General features: G+C 42.8%; 1 protein-coding gene across 1 annotated transcript in view; it reads right to left on the bottom strand.

The window, feature by feature from the left end:
* Nucleotides 1-488: 488 nt before the first annotated feature.
* PPP1R14C (protein phosphatase 1 regulatory inhibitor subunit 14C) overlaps nucleotides 489-22,146 on the bottom strand; it is a 51,456-nt gene continuing 29,798 nt past the window's right edge. The window contains exons 2-4 of the mRNA XM_035322018.1: nucleotides 12,638-12,721; nucleotides 11,247-11,279; nucleotides 489-1,821 (exon numbers count right to left, since the gene is read on the bottom strand). Coding sequence (XP_035177909.1) covers nucleotides 1,747-1,821; nucleotides 11,247-11,279; nucleotides 12,638-12,721 — 192 coding nt within the window. The 3' untranslated portion in view covers nucleotides 489-1,746. The remainder of the gene's footprint in view (nucleotides 1,822-11,246; nucleotides 11,280-12,637; nucleotides 12,722-22,146) is intronic.

The following is a 22,146-nucleotide window of genomic DNA, read 5'->3' as shown; positions in this document are numbered from 1 at the left end:
AGAACTGCAGCTTCAGCTAGGCACAAGATTTAAACTTAACGTGCTGCAAGGCGAAACAACCAAGTCTTTTCTCACGGCTGTTGAAATTTCTTGAGGTGCTGAGGGAAAAAAAAAAAAAAAAAAAAAGGTAGAGGACCTGAAAGATATCCTGCTGCCAGACCTTCAGTAGAGAACTGAGTCACCCTGTGGGAAGCCCTGCCCTCCCCAAGTCTGATCTCTGGGGGAAGGAAATAAAGAAGCAGCGTTTTTTATCTGAGCGTTTCCAGGGAAGGCAGGCCTCAACTGCAGAAGACTTTCAAAGGTGCGGCTGTCCACCAGATTACAGGAATTTGGCTGAGTGATCCTGGGCAAGGGTTTTTGTTGTGCCTTTAAAAGCCTGTTAGGGTCTATGCAGCTGGGTTCCCATGTACTTACCGCCTCAAAGGCTTCTCTTTCTGGTAAGCAAGTCCACTTACCAACCTACTCAGCAACAGTAGTCTTGTAAAGTGTACATGTAACAAGTCACAAGTTGTTCCATTTATTTGAGTAAATATCTGGTAAATAAAATCATCGGTAAACATTACAAAATTAAATACATTAAAAAAGCTTGCCAGTATACATAAAATTCACAAACATGTACTTCTTTTGAAAAATAAAATATGTTCAGAGCACCCTTGATATAAAATGCCTGACTAGTGTCACCTACCAGCATATGGTAGCTTATTCAACGTTTTAGTTAGGACATTTTCAAGGAGGGAGCAGGGATCTCTCTTCTATTCTTGCTTTTACAAGTACGAGAACCCAAATTATAGCCTCCCTGCTTCTCAGGGCAGAGCCATAAACAAAGACTGTAATATTCTTTGCCTACTTGAATGGGAGAGGAATCTTCACTTGATTAAAGACCACATCACTTAATGCAAGACAGTGCTTTTAAGTCATTTTGGTGGTAGCACTGCCTTTTCCTCCACTGTGAAGCAGCTTTTAAATGGTGATGGATATTTCTCTAGATATCACTGCAGGCCCCTTTTCAGTACAGGTTAGCACAGTTCCAAGACACCATGAGGTGGGGAGGAAATGATCTGGCAAAGCATCAAAGTTAAAATAACTTTAAGTCTACAAATTAAGCCCTTAAAATTCCCAATTCTCATATGCTGCAGTCTAAATAAGGAGATATGATGAAATTCTTCACTGGGTTGCTTTAAGGGTACTTAGAAAAATGGCAGCACTCATTTTAGTGATCTCAATTGGTACCTTGTGGTAGCAAATTTGCAATAACCACCATTTAAATAATTTACCGCAACAAACTTTTCCTTCCATCCATGTGAAACAGTATTCACAACCCACTTTATAATTTATGTACAGACAAGCACAAGAAACTTGACATCCATGAGTTAAATGTACAACCAACTTAAAAAACGTTATCCAACTAGTTGCAAGGAGAAGTTTCCTAGCTCTGTAAATTTACAAGATCTTCTGGTTCACCACGTAGGCTTGCTGCCCCCCACCACTAACTCTTGGATTCTTCTCTTGCTTCAGTAATCCTCAAGTGAAAGTTGAGCAGCATCCAAAACGTTGATATTCTTGATAAAAAAAAATAATCGACATTTAAAAAAGAACCCTTAAAACACACAAAAGAAATTCCTTGAGTCAAAACTGAATGAAATCAAAAAAGTTGTGGAGAAAGACAACTATTTTAATAAAGGTCTTGTATTCAAAGTCCCATTTCCCTTGCCATGTCTTTTACAGAGTGCTACTACTTCGAGTTATTTATATACTCTTCTTTTGAGGGGGACTGAGTTTCCTCATTCCTCTTATCCGAGTTAGCAGCTCTTTGATAAATTCCTAGGAAAAAAAGATTAGAAAAGATGAGTAATTTTTAAGATCCCGTAACACCATGATTTTGAGTTTAAAAAAAAAAAAAAAAAATAAGGCAAGTTACATTTCTATGTAAGCTTTTACTGCTAAGCTGGAATTTCTTTAGCCTGATCTGTAGGAATCTTATATGCATACACTTGTCACATACTGGAGGAGTGAGTAACTGTTTTTTCCTCTGCATGCGTGTTCTGCCTTAGTTGCTAGTCATCTTCCAGCCTCTTACTACACGGGGCCTTCTCCCAGCTGTTGAATCAAGTAAAATCTACGACTGAATACAGTGCAAATAGTCAAAGGAGAATTTCACAGTTTCAGCGTGCACAGAAATTAGCACTCCTGCCAAAAGAGGTGTTTGTCTCACCATTTTCCATGCTGGCACTAGCCTTTTGGTTGGCTGCATATTCAGCTGGAACAGAGAGCTAGTCGGGCTACAAACTCAGCTGTTTTCCTGTTGCCCTGCTGGCTCAGCTCTCTGGCTGGGCTCACTGCTCAGCACCACTCCACCACCCATGCCAGTCTGAGGGACGGAACGACCAAGGAGCCAGAGGTAGCACCATTGGCTTATTCTCAGCAAAACTGGTTGTGGAGCTCAGTGAATGACACTAATCTGAAACAAAAGACATTAATGGACCAGGACTCTATTCACAGTGACATCTTCCCCAGCTTCAGTGGATTTTCTCCTTTTAAATTGTGAGAGAACAGGAGCTTAAAGAATTGCACCATTATCTGACATTCTTCTGGCACACCATTTCATATAATAATTGCAGATGCACTAAAAGCTAAATCACCCCCTTACTGTCACTCTGGGAGAATGATGTTTACCCATAGCAGTGCGTATGCACCTACAAAAAGGTTCTTATCTAGAAATCATCGAGCTTTAAACTGGGAATGTAATTATGGATTTAGTCAGGTTGATGTGCAAGGACAAAAAGCATGACTTTCTAGCTGAATGCTCGAGGCTAAAAATTCCAGTGAGCAAGGTCACCACCTACATGACAATACAGTACCTTTCCAAATAAAAGAAGTCACATTGAAACACACCTTATACAGGTGCTACAGCGTGCATAAGGAAAGTCTCTGCCAATGTGTATTTTCACTTGACAGTGGTCCGTTTTTTTCTGGTGGAGCCACAAACCTGGCAGGTGTCACCCCAACAGAGCAACTTCCTTTCCTGGCCGTGTATGCACACCTATACTGCACTGCACGTGCTGCTGTACCATGGTTTAAGTATCCACGCTAGCTGTGGCTTCAAGTAACAGCAACGAAGGCAAAGCACCACTCATATCAATGTGGGCTACAAAAGCTCACCAAGAACCTTGCATATCCATCCCGTCCTCTACTCCTGAGCCAGTACAGGAATATACTTGTGCATATCAATACTGCACATCCCATATAGATAGGCCTATAGCCTAGAGAGATTATTGGAAAAGCTTATTTGTTAAGATCCAAAATCCTCCCTCCCCATCCCCTACAAGCTGTATTTTTCCAGATATGCACAGGCCACTGCAACAATATCCACTCGGAAGTTGTCAGAGGATAGCACTTAACCATTCAGAGGTCACAAAAGGGACAGAGACAGTTTTACGCTAAAAATCCACAGCCTTCATTGAACTATGTGTTGATCCTTTCAGCATTATAAAGGCCTGCTAGACAAAACTAATGTGGTACGGTGCTGTTTGAAGGAAGAAATTGTTCACTCAGAGGGTGGTGAGGCACTGGCACAGGTTGCCCAGAGAAGCTGTGGATGCCCCATCCCTGGAGGTGCTCAGGGCCAGGCTGGATGGGGCCTTGGGCAACCTGGTCTGGTGGGAGGTGTCCCTGCCCATGGCAGGGGGCTGGAACTGGGTGGTCTTTAAGGTCCCGTTCAACCCAGACCATTCTGTGATTCTATTAAATACACTTTAGGATAATTTATTATTATTATTGTATTAAATGAAACCTTGCAGTGAAATCGTTATAAAAATAAACTTTCTAATGTGATCTTAAAAGATTTTTACCTGGGTTTAAAACACTTAGTATTGCCTTTCAACAGCTCCTTCAACAAAAAGGTACGCTCTTATCCCAAAACATCAGATTAAAGACAGCTTTGGAAAAGAAAGTGCAGAAGTTCTGTTCTTCCCGTTGGATGACTTGATCAGTCTTCTGTTAAAGCTACCGATACTCTACACCGCTCCCACCTACCATCAAGGCAGCAACAAGATACTGCAACGAGCAACTGCCCAAGTGTTTCACAGAAGTAGGAAGGAAGGAAGGGGCATCTGCAGAGCTGACAGGGAAATCTACAGGCATTATTCTGGCTGTAGCTGTTCAGGGTGTATCTCTTTGAAAGGCACCCCTTTCATTCCTTTGTCCATTTTCTCCCATAGCTCAGAAGAATTTGGAGCAAGTTTCCCTTGGGTATGAAATGCAGCCAGGAGTCAGTTGCTTTTCAACACAACACTACAGCAAAGGAGGAGAGTTCCTCCCCTTGTTGTGGCAGCACCACAAGTACCTTCTTCTGCAAAATAATCTATTTGCTTGAAGTTTTCAATCTTAAAGGCACCAAAAAACTCCTAGGTGCATCAAAATAAACCAAGCTGCGCAGGGGTAATCCCCTAAAATAGTATCTGAGGCAAGCGAGGCTGTTTTCTGCTGGAAGGGGAAGGCAGCCATATTCACTTGAAGAAGTACAAATAATAATTACAAATGCTTTACCCCTCTGGAACTAATTGTCTTGAAATAAGGGACTGCAGTACTGAACAGTAAAACCCAGCAAGAGCATTCTGCATGTGGCAGACATTTCAGACAGTGCAGCAGCGCTGCAGAGCACATCCCACAGGTGTGCAAACCAGAGCACTGGCTCAGTATGTTTCTGATTTGCTTTAAATATCATTTTGCATCTGATGCTTGCAATGAGCCTGTGTTTTTTCATACATCTGTGCTCTGGTGCTTGTGCCTTTCTTGTTTTGCGGCTCTCCATTAGGGAAAAGCAGCATTCTGGAAAAGATGCGTATTTTCCCTCTTGGAGGCAGAAAAGAAGGCTTCACAACATTTTAATAAGCCTTCACTTTATAGCTAACTGAGTCAGCTTTATGACACACAGTAATACCCATTTATTTTCTTTAAACATCACTCAAAACTGCAGTTTTATTCCTTGTGGACATTTGGGTTGAAGCTTAATATCCCCGTCTATCTCAACCTCATACACAAACCTCATTTTACACAGAGCATTTTCTTGAAATCCCCTCTAGGATTTGGGCTGAAGTTTAGCATCAAGCATTTGAAAGCTAATCATGCACCAATCTAAGTTAAAAGTAGTTCTGTAACGCAGGTTGGATTATCTACTTATTAATACTTATTTGATTCTCGTAGTTGGAAAACGCTTAAAAATAACTCAGTTAAGGACTCAAGAACTCACAAACTATTCCTTTGAGGACTACAGCCAAAAATACGCAGGGCACATCTGTACTTTTAATAGAAGAAAAATCCAGTGCCAACAGTTTGGGCCTTGGTTAATGGAAAAAAAAAAAAAAAATATGCACATAAAGAAAAATGCACATAAACCTAGTTTAAATTCTTTTTGCAGATTTTTGCGAGGAGATCACCTTTAAATACAATTTTGTTACAAGTATTGAGAGTCTTGCTAATTTGCAACAGAACATTGTTTCTAGAGGATGCATCCTTCTAATACTAAAGGCAAATTCAAGAGAGAAGCAGAGACTAAATCTATAGTTCATTTGAACTCATTTATATTCAGCCTTAGGCAGTTGTCTTCTCCCTTGTCTAATGCTTTTCCTAGAATCTAAGGCATTCGGTTCAGCCAAAGCATTCATCTAATGCCGAACAAAAAATAAAGGAGGCTGAATTATCATTTCACCTTTGTTTGTAAAGGGGAGGAAATCACCTCTCTGCTTTGGAGGTGTGATTCATTGTTTTAATGAGGTCATTTGACAGACAATGAATTCGAGGCTTACTATTCAAGTCTTCCAATTAATTCTGGAGACTAATTAGACTTTGTCTCTCCAGATTTCTCTCCCACACACAGAACACATGTAATAGGACCAGGTCATAAACTAAAATGAAGGGTGTCTCGTGCTCCTGCTTCGCCAGAGCATGAAATGAATCCTCAACCAGCTTTGCTCCACAGCTTTACTTCCCTGCAGCCAAGTCAAAAATAAAGATTTCCTTCACTGTTTGCCTGAGGCTATTTCCTGGAGAAAGTCTGATCAGCTGAATGTAAAAAGTTGTCATCCTGGAGAGCACTCTACACAACAGCTTGGGGAAGAAACTCAAAAATGCCATATGAGTGGGGGAGTAAAGAGAAAAAAAAGAGGGAACCCTACTTCCAAACACCTTCCTTTCCTCTCAGGCTCAAACCTTGAAACGGGGCCAGAAGCTGTCTTCTATTAGCTAGAACTGGTGCAGCATCTTTGTGGCCTCACTGAACAACCCTACCAGCCAGCCCCACCAGTGAGGCCACGGCACCATCGGTGCCCAGGGGAGAATCCACAGCAGCTGAGTTTCTTGATAAGCCCTGTACAAGGAATTAACTATATAGGACAAAGCTTAGCTGTGGTCAGGACACACAGTCCAGTTATTCTCCAACTCAGCAGCACGTATGCAAGCACAGCTTATTGTCAAATCACCATTTGCTCCTCCGTTCTTAAAATATTGCTGTGGGTACTTCTCAGATGCGTTCATGTGTACTTGCTGAAATGAAAACATGCAAATTTAATTCTCTCCAACACTGTAGTACAATATAGGGCAGATCTCAGCAGCAGGCATATCAACACTGTTAGTTCACTGAATTCAAAGTGGTCAAACGGATAAACAAGAAAACATGTTTTTCTAGAAATGCTTGTCTGCATTGTTTTAAACATGCATGTTTCTTACCTTTTTTCTTTACAAAATGCCCTATTTCGATTCAAGTAATATGGACACATAATACAGTTACTGCTATTTAATAATTTACCATCCATCAGCTGAGCTGCCATGAATGAGCTTCTAGGCTCCCCAGGATGTAAGGCAGTACACTGCACAGAGGCTGTAGGACACTCCTTCAGTTCCTATTACTTAGAATTGGCATCCCACGTACTGCTGCCTTGTGATTATTTAAATAACATATCAGGACCAAAAAATAGATGATCTTTCAGAAGTTTAGAAGTACCATTTCAAAAGGGTTGAGCTTTCTATTCATCTCTGTATACTAAATACAAGCATTATTTGAAGACATACCCAAAATAGTTTTAAAACCACAGTGCTTGGACCACTCTAAAAAGCTGCATCACAACCCTGTCATTTGCTCCAACTAGAAACTAAACTTGGGGAAACATGTAGTTAAGCAAACGCCTCTCTACCTTTCTCAAAATTAAGTGCTAAAAGCTGCTGTGATAGTCCAGACACTGAAGTAACCCTGTGTAGTGTATGGCTTAAATCTCTGTCCAAATTTTTCTGAAAATATACAGCAATTTAACACAGTTTTTTTATGAAATAACATTGAAAATTCTATTAATTAAAAGTTCCCAGCAAGAGAACTTCCTTTTATGATGCTACTTCATCTCCTTTTTCTCCTCTGCACTGAGCAAAGAATTATACCAATGAGATGGTCTGGATAGATTTAATCCTTCTTGTTTCGGTGGAAGGGATCTTAGCCCATTCGCCCAAAGCTTGTACATTCCTATGAGAAAAGAAAGGAACAAAGAAACCCCAACTTTATTTATTGTGTCCTCCTCAAAGTTAGTTTTCTGCAAGCACTGTATAGCTCAACCACAGCTTTGAGTCTGTATCCATTCCATTTCTCTCACAGCAGTTTGTGACTCTCCTTATTTCTCCTGTCATCACTTTGGCAGTCCCACCAGCAGATTCACATCAAGCAGCAAATACTTCAGATGTTCTCCAAAATCCAGTCTAAACAGGTGGTCTTGCTATTTAGCCAGTTTCCTTCAAAGTTCCCTTGTTACGTTCACCACTAACATGAGACTCAGAATTCCCTGTGACCTCTGTCGAGACTCTCCACCACACAGAACTGAGGGAGCCACCTGAGAAGATTTTGCAGAGGCAGTGCATGGCACAGAGAAGCACTAGCTGCCCTGGCCATGTGGACAACACAAGAAGATGTCGCTGCTCCCTGCTCCTTTTCAACCACAAAAGTGCAGGTGCAAGATGTGTTTACGATGCTGATTTTGCACACAGCATACCCTTCACATTTATGCAGTCCCAGAAAGGAACTGCTGTCTTCTCATAACAAGCCATGGCTTACATCAAGACTAGATGACTTGTACCACTTTTGAACTGGGTATGATAATACCAGAAGGGAGAAGGGGAAGAGGAGAAGTACAAAATGTCTGAAGGCATGGAAACGTTTTTTTTGTTGTTCTTTTTATTTATTGTTATGTTTGTAGAAACAGCCAACTTGGAAAATTATGCCCAGACATTGTTTTTAGCGTCTGTCACATTTTACACAGCTAATGCTTATCACTGGATGACACATTGGTTACAATGCACGTCAATCTTGATTAGCAGACCAGATTTTTGATATAAGGATCCTTAATGTAAAGTCAATAGTACACAAAAAAATCCTACTATGTGCGCTTTCCTAATTAACATTTTTTGCCTTGTTTGAGATTAAGCCACGCTTTACAGGAAGGTTCCCACATTAAACGTATTTCCATACAGATTAAAACAACAGCAGTAACTGCTACCTTAGGAAAGCTTTTATAATGTTCGAGCACATTCAACAGCCTATATAGCTCCTTGTTGTGGTTTAACCCCAGTATGCAGCTAAACCCCACTCAGATGCTTCCTTTAGGTTTCATAGCAGTTCCTCCTAAATTACTCTCAGCTATTATCTTTGGCCAACTTATTACAGAGGCTGAGAACAGATTCAAAATTCCTGCCACCTTTCAAGTGACCTGGATAATTCTGTTTCTTCTGATGAAAAAGAATACATGCATAAACTCCTCAGTTGTTCTTTAACCTCTAGTCTACGTGGAAGAAACTAAGCAAAACTGATGTAAGATATTATTTGTTTATTTATTACAGGCAGCGTAAGAGCTTCGTGTTATTGAGTTTTCTGCCTGTACTAGTTTTCCTTATGTCCTCAATAGCGGAGACATCATACTCCATATTTTTTCTCCAGTTAGGGATTACAGCCTTTTTGTAAATGTACATTTCTTGATGCTAAAACTGCTGGTGCACTTGATGGATTGTATTTGATTGGTAAGGACAAATTCCATCAGCTCACGTCTTTTCTCCATAAATTAATTACCTCAATGGACCGCAAATAGGAAAGGATTGCAGATTTTCTAGAAGAGTGGGGATTCTCATAAACCAAATTTAAGCCGGCTTACAGGTTTTTCTTAGTCCACAGTTGGCAGGTGAAAAATCACTTATTTTTAAATGGCCTAAATTAGCAGTGATGTGGTATTATTGGGCTTATCAGGCTACAGATGAAGAAAAGCTGCTGTTGTGAAAACAGTCCCAGGCAACGACACCCAACTATCCTTACAGCAGACTGGATTAAGTACTTCTCTCAACTTGGCTATCTGAAAAGATTGTCAAGGAAGATGGGTATTTTGCCAGGTAAAGGAGCTGCCTCCATTCCACCAGCAGAGGACTAAAGAGACAAGTTAAAAATGCAGTATTAAAATCTCACCTTATCCCAGTGCCCTGAGAGCAGTGTGGCACCAGCACATGTTCTTTCATGTGAACTACCATGTCCACTTAATTTACCTGCACTGCACAAATACTTACTGCAGTTCTGTAAACAAGCTTTTCAGTGGAAAACTCACTAGCATCTGTCATGTATCCCTGCAAGAGCTCTGAATTTTGTCCTTGCATTGTGTCAAACTTTAGAGCTGAGAAATATATGACATGTTCAGCAAAGGAGGAAGGAAGGTAATTATTTGATTCTCTGCCTTCTCCATCAACCTTCAGCTAACAGAGGGCTGTAAGAGAGAGCACACAAGTGGCTGCTAAATTCTTGGCAACCTGTTCCTCCCACCCACTCACGACCTCACTTTCTCTCCCTGTCCTGTGACAAGAACCATAGCAGGCTCCACATACGGTATCAGTCTTCAGACCCATATTACAAAGAAAAAACGGATAGAGAAGACTGAAGGAGACTGACAGGGGTCATCTGTAGAGTAGCGCTACTATAGCGAGACACCTGGAGATTTGATATTTTGGCACAGCATCTCGATATTGGGAGATGTGCGTTACCTGCTGTAAAGAAACCACAGAACAGCAGGGAACATGTTATACAAGTGTCTCCAGGCGAGCCTTTCTGGGCCAACTCCCTGCACTGTCAAAAAGTTATTACCAGCAACTGGAACAGCAATTCTGGACAACTTTCTCAATCTGCCACAGGAATCAATAAAAATGAAAAGGCCCCAAAGAAAGTATCTGGTGGGCTGGGAAGTGTCTATGTAACTGTGACGGTGGTTCCTCCTGACAGTCTGACTGTGTTAAAAGCCCAGCTGTTTCACTGGCTACAATTACAGACATTACAGCACTGCTTATCATGGAACAGGAACCAAGCTATACGACAGCCTTGTTTCAAAAACCACCAGCCTGGCTTCCAGTCACGCACAGCTGAAAGGTTACTGACTAGGGGGATGCTTTAAGCCATCCACTCTATTAAATACTTCACAATGGCTGTTGGTCAGAGTGCACTGACTGTAATAAATTGAAATGAGAAACAAACCAGCAGTCCAGACCTTGTCGTCTGCTTCATTACTCTACTTACTGCACTTGGGTTTGTTTTTTTTTTTAAATGAGCACAGGTTTTTTTTAAAATAGTTACTCTTCCCAGTAAAGATGCATTACTAGATGAGAAATTGGCTATATTGGCACTGCACGTGTTAATAAATATTCAAGTTGAAAGTTGAGTACTTTTAACTGAATCCCAGTAGTTCAGGTTGCCCCACCACTATTTAAGTCCGCTCACAGAAAGAACTAGCTGAGGAGTGTATCTACGTAACAGTTTCCAGAACAAGTTTCATGCCAAAGCTAAAATTGCATGGCTTGAAATTGAAAGGCACATAGTCTATCTCTCAAATAAAAATTTCATGCAAACATTGTAGGCTGGGGGGCAGGTTGACCATATGTTAAAAATTTTGTTTAGTTCTCTCGTATCGTAACAGTTCTAAGCACCAGTAAACTCAATCAGGGCGCTACAGAAGACAACCCTGGTACTTCAGCTGGCACAAACAGCAGTCCCACCACAGAGTTCAATCCTGTTCCTACTGTAGTCAAATGAAAGGCATAAGCATTCCCAGCAAATAAAGCCCCAGGGTCATCAGCATTGATATTCCTATATTAGCTTTATCATAATTAAACCAAAAAACAAAGTTACTTTAACTTGAGCATAGCTATACTATCCACAGGTGAATAGAATTTAAGAAAAGTCTTTTTACCTCTGTTGGTTTGTAGCAATCTACAAGAGTTTCCTAGAAGCAAAACATGAAAGCATTAGTTCCAATACAGAGCACCAGTGAACATAAACAACTCTAAGGTAAGAAACCTGACAAGGGAGTGGGGAAAGAGAAAAGGAGCAAGAACCAGGCACTACTGGATGAAGGTGCTACCAATCACTGAGCATTGTAGCAATGATCACCTTCTCTCCCCAGGTAGACAAAAATGATTTGCAGCTGGAGAGAAATGATGGCTGCTTCCTCCAAGTTGGAAGGCACAAAATCCCCTCCTCCAAGACAGCTGGGGAAAGGAGAATCCAAGAACATTTCTCCCAGCAATACGCATGTGAAACTAGCTTTCTTTGAAAGCACCACAATATTTGCAATGCAGAAATACAGACGTTAGGTAGGTCAGGCACTCCTGGCAGGGCAGCTGCAAGCTGCTAGTTTGAGCAGAAACAGCAAAGCTGTTTATGAATGCTGAGTAAACAGCCTGGGGACAGGCCTCGTGTTTCTGTGGCTGGGCAGTGGGCACTGAGAAAAGCATGCTAATAGGCACTCCCAACAGAGATGTGCACCTAAGCACCAAGTTAGTGATTTCCTAAAAGTGGGCTGAAGTGCAAACCACTGCTCTGGTACAGGTTTCCTTCCTTTTGTGCACATGGGAAGTTTATAAACAGAGACCCACACATGGGTTTCACATCTTAGCTGATATATACACATCTCATTTAAGACAGTTATGTCTCTTTTCCTCTTCATCTCATTCTTCCATTCATTGACTTTTATGACAAGCAGGATTCAGAGAACTGGTTTGAACTGTACAAATTCAGCAGACAGGTTCTGAATTTCCCTACTAACTCCTGTTGCTGATCATCTTATCCCTTTGTCACACTTTTAAATGTGTTACTCCACAATAACTTGATGGGTTCCAATTTCTAGCTGGTATAGCTAGAGAAACAAAGTTTCCAGTATCCTGAGGACAAGGGAGGATTTGTGGTCTGTATATGCACACATGCATATTGCTGCTGCTGCAGTCAAGCAGAGAAACTATCTGGTCATTATAACTGCCTCTCAACCACACGTATTTTATATACTTATTTTAAAGAAGAAAGGGGAGGAAATTGTAGGGCTTTCTAATCTGTCTTAGCATATCCCCCTGAATCACTGGATCCTTTGAACTTTTATTTACTCCCGTTATCACTTACCTTCCAGAAATATCTTATCCTAAGGGATTTTGATTACCTTCATACAGCTCAGTAGATTATGCTAAACTCAAAACTTGGAACCTCTCAGCTCTAATGCTACACTGACAGTGGATTCAATCACAACAAAGATATCAACCCAGGTGCATTAATTCAGCCGCATTCAGATTTAAAATTAGAAAATAATATTACCTGTAATTTGAGAGCTCTCTCCTCTTCATTGGCTGCATCAAGAAGGTCATCAATGTCAATTTCTACATCTGGCATCTCTTCTTCCTGAAAAGGGAAAATACCCAGTTAGTTCACAGAGATAGCCTTTAATTAACCTAAAAAGCAGCCTAATGATAGCACCCATCACCCAGTCTGCCTGGAGATAGACAAGAAAATCAGTAAGGGATGGTGGCTTGCTGCTTGCTTATGGGCCAGCGTGAGGTTGAGCCCCAGCCATGCAGAAGGTGACAGCTCTTAAGAAACCCTTTCCTCAAATGTGGGAGTTGTGTTACTAACCCATGCCCAGCAGCACAAGTCGTGCTCTCCTCACAGCACTGGACAAGAGGATGAAAAGAGGAGAAGAGGTCAGGGAAGAGAAGCAGAAAAAAACTGTGGCAAGCTACCAAATTGCTTTGAAAACCTCCTTGACCACACTGCTTGTTTAGTCACACTACAGAAGATCTCTCTTGCTCAAAGGTGGCTTACAAGGCTGATGATATACATGCCCCATCAGAATAGCTCAGATTTTCAGTGCCTCCCTGCCTTTTTTAAGCCTCCTCCATCAATACACTTCTCCTTTTGCATCACCAGCACCCCAGGCATGCTGTTTCCCCAAGTCAGAGCTGCAGTCTCCTCTTTCTGAAGGATCTGGAATCCCCACAAGAGTTTGCTGTCCACAGATATCACCGTTCATTGCATTTACAGCTCTGCAAAAAACATTCTGCTGGCATTTTTTTGCATTTCCTAATGATGAGAGGAGCCTCAAAATGGTACAGACAGGTTCAAAACACCGCAGCTTCAGCACCTCGCTGCACACACCTTCTCACCAAGTGAGGGTCACGAGTCAGGAGGAAGCAACCAGACCACTATCCATGGTGGCAGCTGTTCTCCTGAACCCCACAGATGCTTTTAAAGATCCCTTAAGGAAGCATTTTGACAAAAACACGGTAGTTCCAACAAATTTCCAAATGGTTTTACCAACTATGACATAGCATATCAGCTCCAATACCAGTCACTGTGGGTGATATCAGAACCACTCCTCTACTAGGTAAAAAAAAAAAAAGAGTTCAAACGCAAGCAAGGAAGACACCAAACCAGCTCGAGTCAATCTAATGAAGGCATAGTACCCCTACCAGAGTGCCAAACAACTACTCCTCCCAGAAGCTCCAGCTGAAATGCCAGGGGCTGCTCAACGTTTGTCAGGGTGGGAGGAGTAGGGACAGACCAAGGATGATTTGAAGTTCCCCGTTTCCCTGCTTGGAAGGAAAACGTGCAGGAACACGATAGAGCAGACATGTAGGCTGTTGGACCCAATGAGTAAGAAAATATGAAGCACGTCCTTTGCCCAATTAGCAAGTTCGCTCTTTTGCAGCATGTGTTTTAGTCAGAAAGGAAGTGTGGGCATTTGCTGAGATGAATCATAACAAGTCCTAGCTACTGTAAGACAAGCTGGTAATGAGGGGATTTAAACAACTGGGGGGGAAGGGGAAAGAAAAGAAAGTTCCTGACTACAAAGGCATTTAGTAAAAGCAATCAGAACTGGAGGGGATAAAGATTAATCCACAACAGCAGAGCACGCGTTTACTTTATAGCTTACTACCCCAACCCCACACTAATTCTCATATCACACTAAGAACCAGAAATTCACCACATAGACAGCAAACCTCCTGAACATTTTATCTAAGCAGCTTACTATACATACTATTAAGGTAGGGTGTCTGGAGTCATCATTAATACTGTAAGCAGCTAGCAACATACGCGTCCACGGAACCGCACAAATGCCGACTGTGCGTCTGTCACCACTCGGATGAGCTGGTCAGCACGCTGAATTTTGGTCTGATACACATTTTGAACTCTTGCCTGCTGCGTTCTGGCAAATTGAAATGATGTAGAAAGACAAGAGTGAGGGAGAAGTCCCCAGAAAGTATTAAAAGCTTTATTGTGGTCACACTTCATTGAAGCTGAGAGCTCCTGAAAGATTAGTTTTACTTTGATTGGTACCAGTCATGTGGGAGAAATCCTTGCTTCTGTCTCTCTCCTCTCTCATCTTTTTCAAATCAGCTTTCTCCTACATCTTCAAGGTTCACAGTGCTCTGCAGAGGCCAAGGTGCAGGTCTGGCTGAGTTAACATCCTCATACCTTCCTTCAGATGTTCATGGATAACACCAAGGAGTCTCGCTGACCCCACGGTTGGAGCGCTGGTACTCGCAGCAGGAAAGACTGAGTCCAGTCTGGACCTTCCCCCCTAGACACGTATTTTACAATACCATCATTAGTGATGTTACCAGACATTACCTCTTGACTGGAAAAAATAGCAGGGTTCAGACCCAGAGCTTTCTAATCTGTAATTCAGACGTCTTCAGCTGAGCCAGGAAACAAAGTGGCCCCATGGGTGAGGAGCCTATCAGGATGCCAAAGCTTGCTTAACACATCCAGCTAGCAGGCATTTATGGTCACACAAACAGATAATACTCCAGATCCTTTTAAAAATCATTTTTAAGCACTGCTTTGACCACTGACACTTGAATCCTGTGGTTCCACCCTAGACAGCAGCAGCCTCAGCCTCTTGGTTCAGTATGTTCCCAGGATCCCCGGCACACTTCCCCAGATGTATTTGCAGTAAGACTCCCGGAGCCTTCCCCATTGTGTAGGTAGCTGGCAGAGTGCCTTCTCCAGGACCTGACGCTTCAGGTTCAGTGAGGGCTGAAGCCAGGACTCACCAGGGTCTGAGATGCTGCTGGAAATGACGGCCATCCAGCGCTGAGTTAGCACTCACCCTTAGCTTTCACTGCCATGTCAGCTGGGTTCGCTTAAAATAAGCCATCAGCCCGGAGGGCAATGGTATCAGTAATTAGCTGAAGTTTTGGTGTAAGAGCTAGCACAGCTCTTCTACTTCAAGGAAAGCCATAACAGGAATAGTTTAGGAATACTTTAGAAATGAGGGGATATACTTCTGTCTGATACCTCGGCATTTGATTCAATGGCACCATCTGTAATACGTTACACACATCTTCAACGCTTCACAGCAGATTTAAACTCCGATACAAAACCAAACAGAGGAGGGGAAAGTTAAAACATAACTCTTGCTCCTATTTTTGGCTGAATAAACATACGGGCATCATAAAGGCATTTTTTCTCTTCTGAAATACTGAGCATGCATGAGCTCAGATTTTTATGTCAGGCACGAGAACATGTACTTAGGTCTGAAGCCTGACCGCTCCGCGACAGCTGTAATGACAGGGGACAGGAAGAAACACTTGTCCCTTCTGTTTGCCTGATTTCACTGGTGAGATAAATGCAGCTGATCCTACTACAATTAAGCAGCTAAATCCAGCTTAAGTCAGGCAAGCCTGCAAGGGGCTGCACATAGCAGAACAGGGGCATTTCAAGGGGCTTCTTAGTGCCATAAGAAGAAGCCACAACAAGCATGCTGACAGGGGGCAGCCCCCAGAAAAGCTAAAGGAGAAGAGGTATGGGGGCTGGGGGTGCAAACACCCACCATTTGAAGCAGCTGGGGGAGGGAGAGGATGGACACACTCCTTTTAAGCACCCTCTCCAGTCTGCTTTCACAACGTAGGCAGGACACAAGCTGACTCCCACTTGAATATTCAGAAGCCCAAAAATATCACCAAAGTTAACTCTGGTGCTATTTAATGCAACTTACATTCAACCTTGCGTTGGGTGACAGACTCGTGGTTCCTTAAATTGCATGAATTCTTTTCAGACTACTGGCAAAAGACCTTGGGGCACAGACATGCATTAATTAGTAAATAGCTGCGGCAGTTTAGGACATTAAAACCGTCCCAACTGTTTGCAATTTAGCCTCTGGCAGAGGTTGACACTACCCCAAAGAGTGGATGGAACAACAGGTGAGCACTCCTCAGCGAGGCCATCAAGGAGGCCTGAGCCTCCCAGACCACCTCCCACAGCAGTTTAAGCCATAAGGCTGCCTTTTGCAAGAAGCAGCTGAACGGCTTGCACTCCAGCCTGCCCACCCTGCAAGCAGCACCTCTGGCACAGCAACAGCAGGTCTGAAAAACTTACACGCATTTATTAATTGAACATAGATCTGAAGCTTTAAAATTTAAGGGCCAATAGGTGCTCTATGGTTAAACTTCAAACCCCAACTCTCAAATTAGCCTGCTATTCCACAGCATCACTGACCATTCTCTCTATGTCATCTTCTCCCTTTTTATTTCTGGAAAATAATTAAACAGGTCTCCTTTTTACTTTAGATTTTAAGTTTGGGATAAAAGAAGAAGCTTAGTGCAGCAAGAAAAGTTCAGCCACGGAGTCAAAGCCATCATTTGTACACTGAATTTGGAAGAAAACTTAGAAAGCACAGCAAGAGACAGGTGAAGGAAGAGGGGGAAGCGACCACGTGTCTGAAAGTTTCAGAGAGAATAAATCGGGCTTTGCTCTCGGAGCCCTGGAAGGAGGCTGGTGTGTTTCAAATAATGAAAACCAAACTGGAAAACAGGACCAGTTATTCTACAAGTATCCATTTAATGTGTGAAAAGCAATTTATATATTTTTAAGAGACTTCTGCTGGACATCTAACACAGTCAGCCCTAAGCAAGTCCACCTGCAGGTACGGACGGCACTGCCCCAGTGCAAGATAACAGCTTGCACCTCAGGGGGATAAATAATGCTATGAATTACCTGGACTAGCAGTTGTTGGTTGTGTGCGTATCCTGATGGGATTATGACTAGGCTGTACTTAGGACAAGTGAAAGAGTGCTACCCTCTAGTCATGTGTGTGAAACACAACGGAAAAACCCGTGCATTCCTTTTTTCAATGCATTCAAGTTGTCTTTGGGGACTTGTGATCTGGGACGTAAGTAGATGAAATTGAGACCAAAAAGAGCAGTTTAAGTGGTCAAAAATTACAGATCTGTAATCAAATACAGGCATTTTGCACTTAAAGCTAATCCTGGCTAAATAGTGAGTAAAAAAAAGATACAACAGCTAAAATGAAGCCATGTGCAACACAAAACAGCTGCTAGTGTCGATCAAATGGTATGAGGACCAGAAGATTAGGAAAGGGATGTTAATGACCAGAAGAGGAGGGTCAGAAATGCCTGGGCTCGGGACACAAAATAGAATGAAGGACCTTCACGGTGGTTACATCAGATTACTAAGTGGTCATGTGTTTTCTCCAATCCTAAAATATTAACAGCAGTATCGCCAGAGCAACCATGATGATCTAATGACAGAATCTAATGACAATGAGGTTGGAATTAGATGATCTTTAAGGTCCTCTCCAACCCAATCCATGATATGGTTCTGTGAACCATAATTTACCTATGGCACTGCCCCTATTTACAGAAACCTCCTGTGCTGAGCCTGTCTTCAGGCATGACCTCATGTCAATCAAGTGCAATAACCAGAAGAGGGACAACGAGTGCCCAGCTATCAACAGAATTGCTTAAGCAAGTTGTGCAGTATCTCACAGGAACACCACGCACACCTTTAGCTATATAACATGGTATGAATGGCTGGATGCAAGTTAGGGGTACCGGGGGTTATCGATATGGTCTAGATCTGACCTACCCTTGGCACCGAAGCTAGCAGCACTGCCCAGGGCCTTGCAGACACACCACTAGAGGGAGGTAACACTTTACAAACACAGCAAGGGCCCATGAAGTTGCTGGCAGGGCATGAAAAAGTCTTCTGAGACCTAGACTCAGTTCTCAGGTCTGGAGAACAGCAGTATACTTTTGTCCTCAAGCATCTGTTTCCCTCTACTCCTGTTCTTAAACACTTAGTCCTCAACTCTTATTCTCATGGCTTGGTTCCTGAAAAATCCCACCTCCTCAGCTTCTATTTGTTGGGGTGTTGCTTCTACCTGCATCCCATGTACCTTTTCTCCCCATCTGAGGGCCAGAGGAAGGACCACTAGGGGCAGAGGATGCCCAGCTCCCAGGCCCTGTGACCAGGGCTCCCTGCCAAGAACAGAAAGAAGAGCCCAGTCGTGTTCCCTGTTTGGAAAGCTTGTTCATCTTTGGAGCTTACTGCCAAACTTTAACAAGTCAGGGCACAGGACAAGCTTCTGTGAAAGAGAATGGGAGATGCCTGATGAAACTGAGAACACTTTCAGCAACTGGCCATGGGCATCTCTGACACAAAGCAAGTCTACTCCCTCCCATGATTCCAAGATAAGACACACTAGAGCTTCAGCTAAGCTGTTGAAAGTCCTCACACAGTGTGGCAAAACACTGTTCTTTTTTTGCTCCTGACTTCAACTCAGCATCTTAACTGAATTCTTCCCTAAAAGTCTTTCCAAGATATTCCAGCTGAGGCAGGTACCTACCATGAATCTCTTCAGCTCAGATGATTTCAAGCTGGACAAGTTCAACATTTTAAAAGTGTGTTTTCCAGTTGTTAAACCAAGGGCAATGCCAAAAGCTATGCTTAAAAGGATGCAAGGAGGAATCCACACATTGCTGCGAAGCAGAAGGGGAGCTTATGCAGGAATCACTAGTGCCTGGCAATAAAGAGGGTGTAACAGAACGCCGTGGGAAAAGGCTATTTAGTTAGATGAGAAGGATGGACAGACATGCCCAGTGACAGTGTCTACATAAGCAGGAACAGCTGGACCTGAGTTTGCTGTGCCCTATGTGCACAAACTGCATGGATGGCCCAGAAATCACAGGTGCATGCGTGTAGTTTTAGGACCAACAGAAAATAAATAAATAAATAAATAAAACCTGTTGGCAGAGCATTCACATTCAGGTGCCATAGTATATTAACATGGAAATCAGACTTCCAGACCAAAGCTCACGCACATCCAGCTGGCTCAGAGAATAAAGAGCTAGCTAAAGCCTGTCTGCATCTGCCAAGTCACCCTATGTTTTTTTTAGTAGATAAGTGGGCAAAAAGCCTGAAGCTTATTTTAGGAAGGGCACATCTTTACCCAAGGAACTCCCAAAGAGGAGACTTGTTGGAGATTCATGTCTGAACCCAAGGAAGAAGGAGCACTTTTGGGTTCCCAGGTCCGAAGCACACCCTAACAATATCCCAGCTCCATGTCAGTATGTGACTTAGATGTGCATTGCCCCCAACCAGAGACACATGAGAAAAAGCACAGGATTACAAGTTAAAACGGATACCACAATGCTTCTTGGATGATTGGTTGAGCTTGTCCGTCCCAGCACTTAAGCAGAGTGGTTAGAAATTCTTCCTTCTCCTTCCTGCACTTCTCCCACCATGAGCAAATGCACCCTTCCAGCATATCCACTTCAATGTACAGAGACAGATTTGCAGAAATAACGTTATCTGAATTAAGCCAGTGAAGTCTGGAAGGACAATGCTGACTGGGTAGTTGATATTACAGTTATTAGATCCTTCTGTGTTTTGTAACCTGAAGTGGTACTTTCTGTACATGTCCATACACATAATGCAAAAATACTGGCAGCGGCAGTAACCTGTTGGTCTAATGCTCTCATCTGGATGAACAAACTAGAGCGTGTCCTCCAATAGATGTTAATGGGAAGATAAGAGTAGGGGTGAGAAGGGCTTTCACTCACATTTCATGTGAGCCATTTGCAAGTGTTTTGGTGAAAAATACAGTTCTCTTTTATATGCTTGGGTAAGATGCCCTAACATTATCCTCACTTAAAAAACAGTAGCCCAGAATGCACCTGAAATAAATGGTCTCATTGGACAAAATACACAAGACAGACAGAGGAGAGGGAACCTGCGAGAATAATTAATGGCTGAGACTCTTTCAGATTTTGAATGTTCAGAATCACTAATTCCTTTCTGAAGAAAGAATCTAAGAAACAGGTTAATGTTAGCTGAGAGAGACACGGAGGGACAGATCAGAGCTGAAGAACTATCGGGGCAGCCTCTAAGTAGCCTGGCCTCCTCCATACCCACCCCCACAATCATTTCGTGTTATGCAGGTGTATATAAAAACAGGTATACCAGTTTGAGAAATATGTTCCTTAAAGGCAAGGAAGATCCCAAGCTGGGATTTAACCAGCCTTGACAATGACAAATTTAGAGATGTACTTGGGAAGAAAAATTGCTAACCTTGGCAAGTGGTTTCAGGCTGTCACAACTAGATGACAGTCAAGGCTACCAACTGAACACTGTGAGGAAAACAGGGACTTTTCTGGGACCAGAATTTTTAGAATATAAAGGGATGCAGTCATGCAACAGGGACATGAGTTAGGGATATGAGGGATATGAGTTAGATCATGTGAAAAAACAGCACATCACCCAGTACTCTCTTGCAAGCTGCTTGGCAAAGATAAAACAAGGTCACAGGTCCGGGGGTTAGGTTTTGGGTGGTGGGAAGCATCATTCAGGTCAAAATGATGGCAAACAGGACAATCCCTGTATGAAGATATCATCCTGGGCAAACTGGGACACACATCCTGTATGTGTTACTTATCATTAGCCAAGAACAGCTCAACCTTCCTTATTTACAATTATATATATATATAAAAAAAAAAAAAAAAAAAAAAAAACATGCTGCAAACCAAATTTAAACAATGTCTGGGAATCACTTAAGTATGAGGGGATCTTAATGTCTGTGTATCTGCCAGGAGTTAGGTACAGCTGTAGTTTCAAAATTCAAATGGAAATGGAAGATATACTTACAGGGCAATGGCTATAGAGCATACACAAAACATTTAAAATTCTGGTTGTGAACCCCATTAAAGCAATTAACAACAACTGACATTTTCACCAAGCAGGGGAGGGGAACCAGCTCAGGCCAAGTTCTTCCGTCTCATTATCCAGGCTGGCTCTGTCCCTTCGCTCAGCCACTGTACACGGTTGTTGTTTGTTTTGAGCTAGCACTGCCGCAGATTGTCCTCTCCTCCCGGGCCTCAAGTGACTGCAGAGCTGACAAACTGGGCAGATGCTATTCCAATCACAAGTTCTGTCCAAAGAGGCAGCACCTCTAAAGCGACACCACGCAGCCCACATTTTTATTATAATATAGAGCACCAGTATACCAAAATAGCAACCCCACAACCCTGGTGCTTCAGTGATGCAAAAAGAAGCAACTCAGTTGTGCTCTCGCTTCAACTGGAGTGCCCCTGTCAGTGTGGAGGGACCAGGGTTATGGGCAGAGGTATGAATAACATCCCTCAGTGCAATTCCTATGAAAGCTCCCTTTATGGGCAAGCCTCTGTGAAAGAGGATAGGGAAAGGACCTCCACATCCAGAGCCTCTCACCCCCATGCAGCTTCCCTGAATATCTTCACCCTCCCCCAGAAACAAGCCGGCCTGCATTGACACTGCACACAGCGGCAGCTGCTGCCTTTACAGATGCCACTGCAGTTTTGCCTTCCTTTCAGTTAAAGGGCAAGAGGGCAGAAAGACTGTGGGAATGCACCACGGTTTCCTCTGGACAAAGTCCTTATCTAGGCTACAGACTGCCCAAAAGCTAAATTTAAGTCAGCTGCTTAGGTCCTACCTGAGAACATGGGGTAGCACGTACACCATGTCACCCTGTGCAAGGGGTACGGGAGACA

This window comes from Oxyura jamaicensis, chromosome 3, assembly GCF_011077185.1.
Source record: "Oxyura jamaicensis isolate SHBP4307 breed ruddy duck chromosome 3, BPBGC_Ojam_1.0, whole genome shotgun sequence".
Taxonomy (NCBI): Eukaryota; Metazoa; Chordata; class Aves; order Anseriformes; family Anatidae; genus Oxyura; species Oxyura jamaicensis.
The sequence above is the reverse complement of the archived record's forward strand: the minus strand, read 5'-3'. Positions and strand labels throughout refer to the sequence as shown.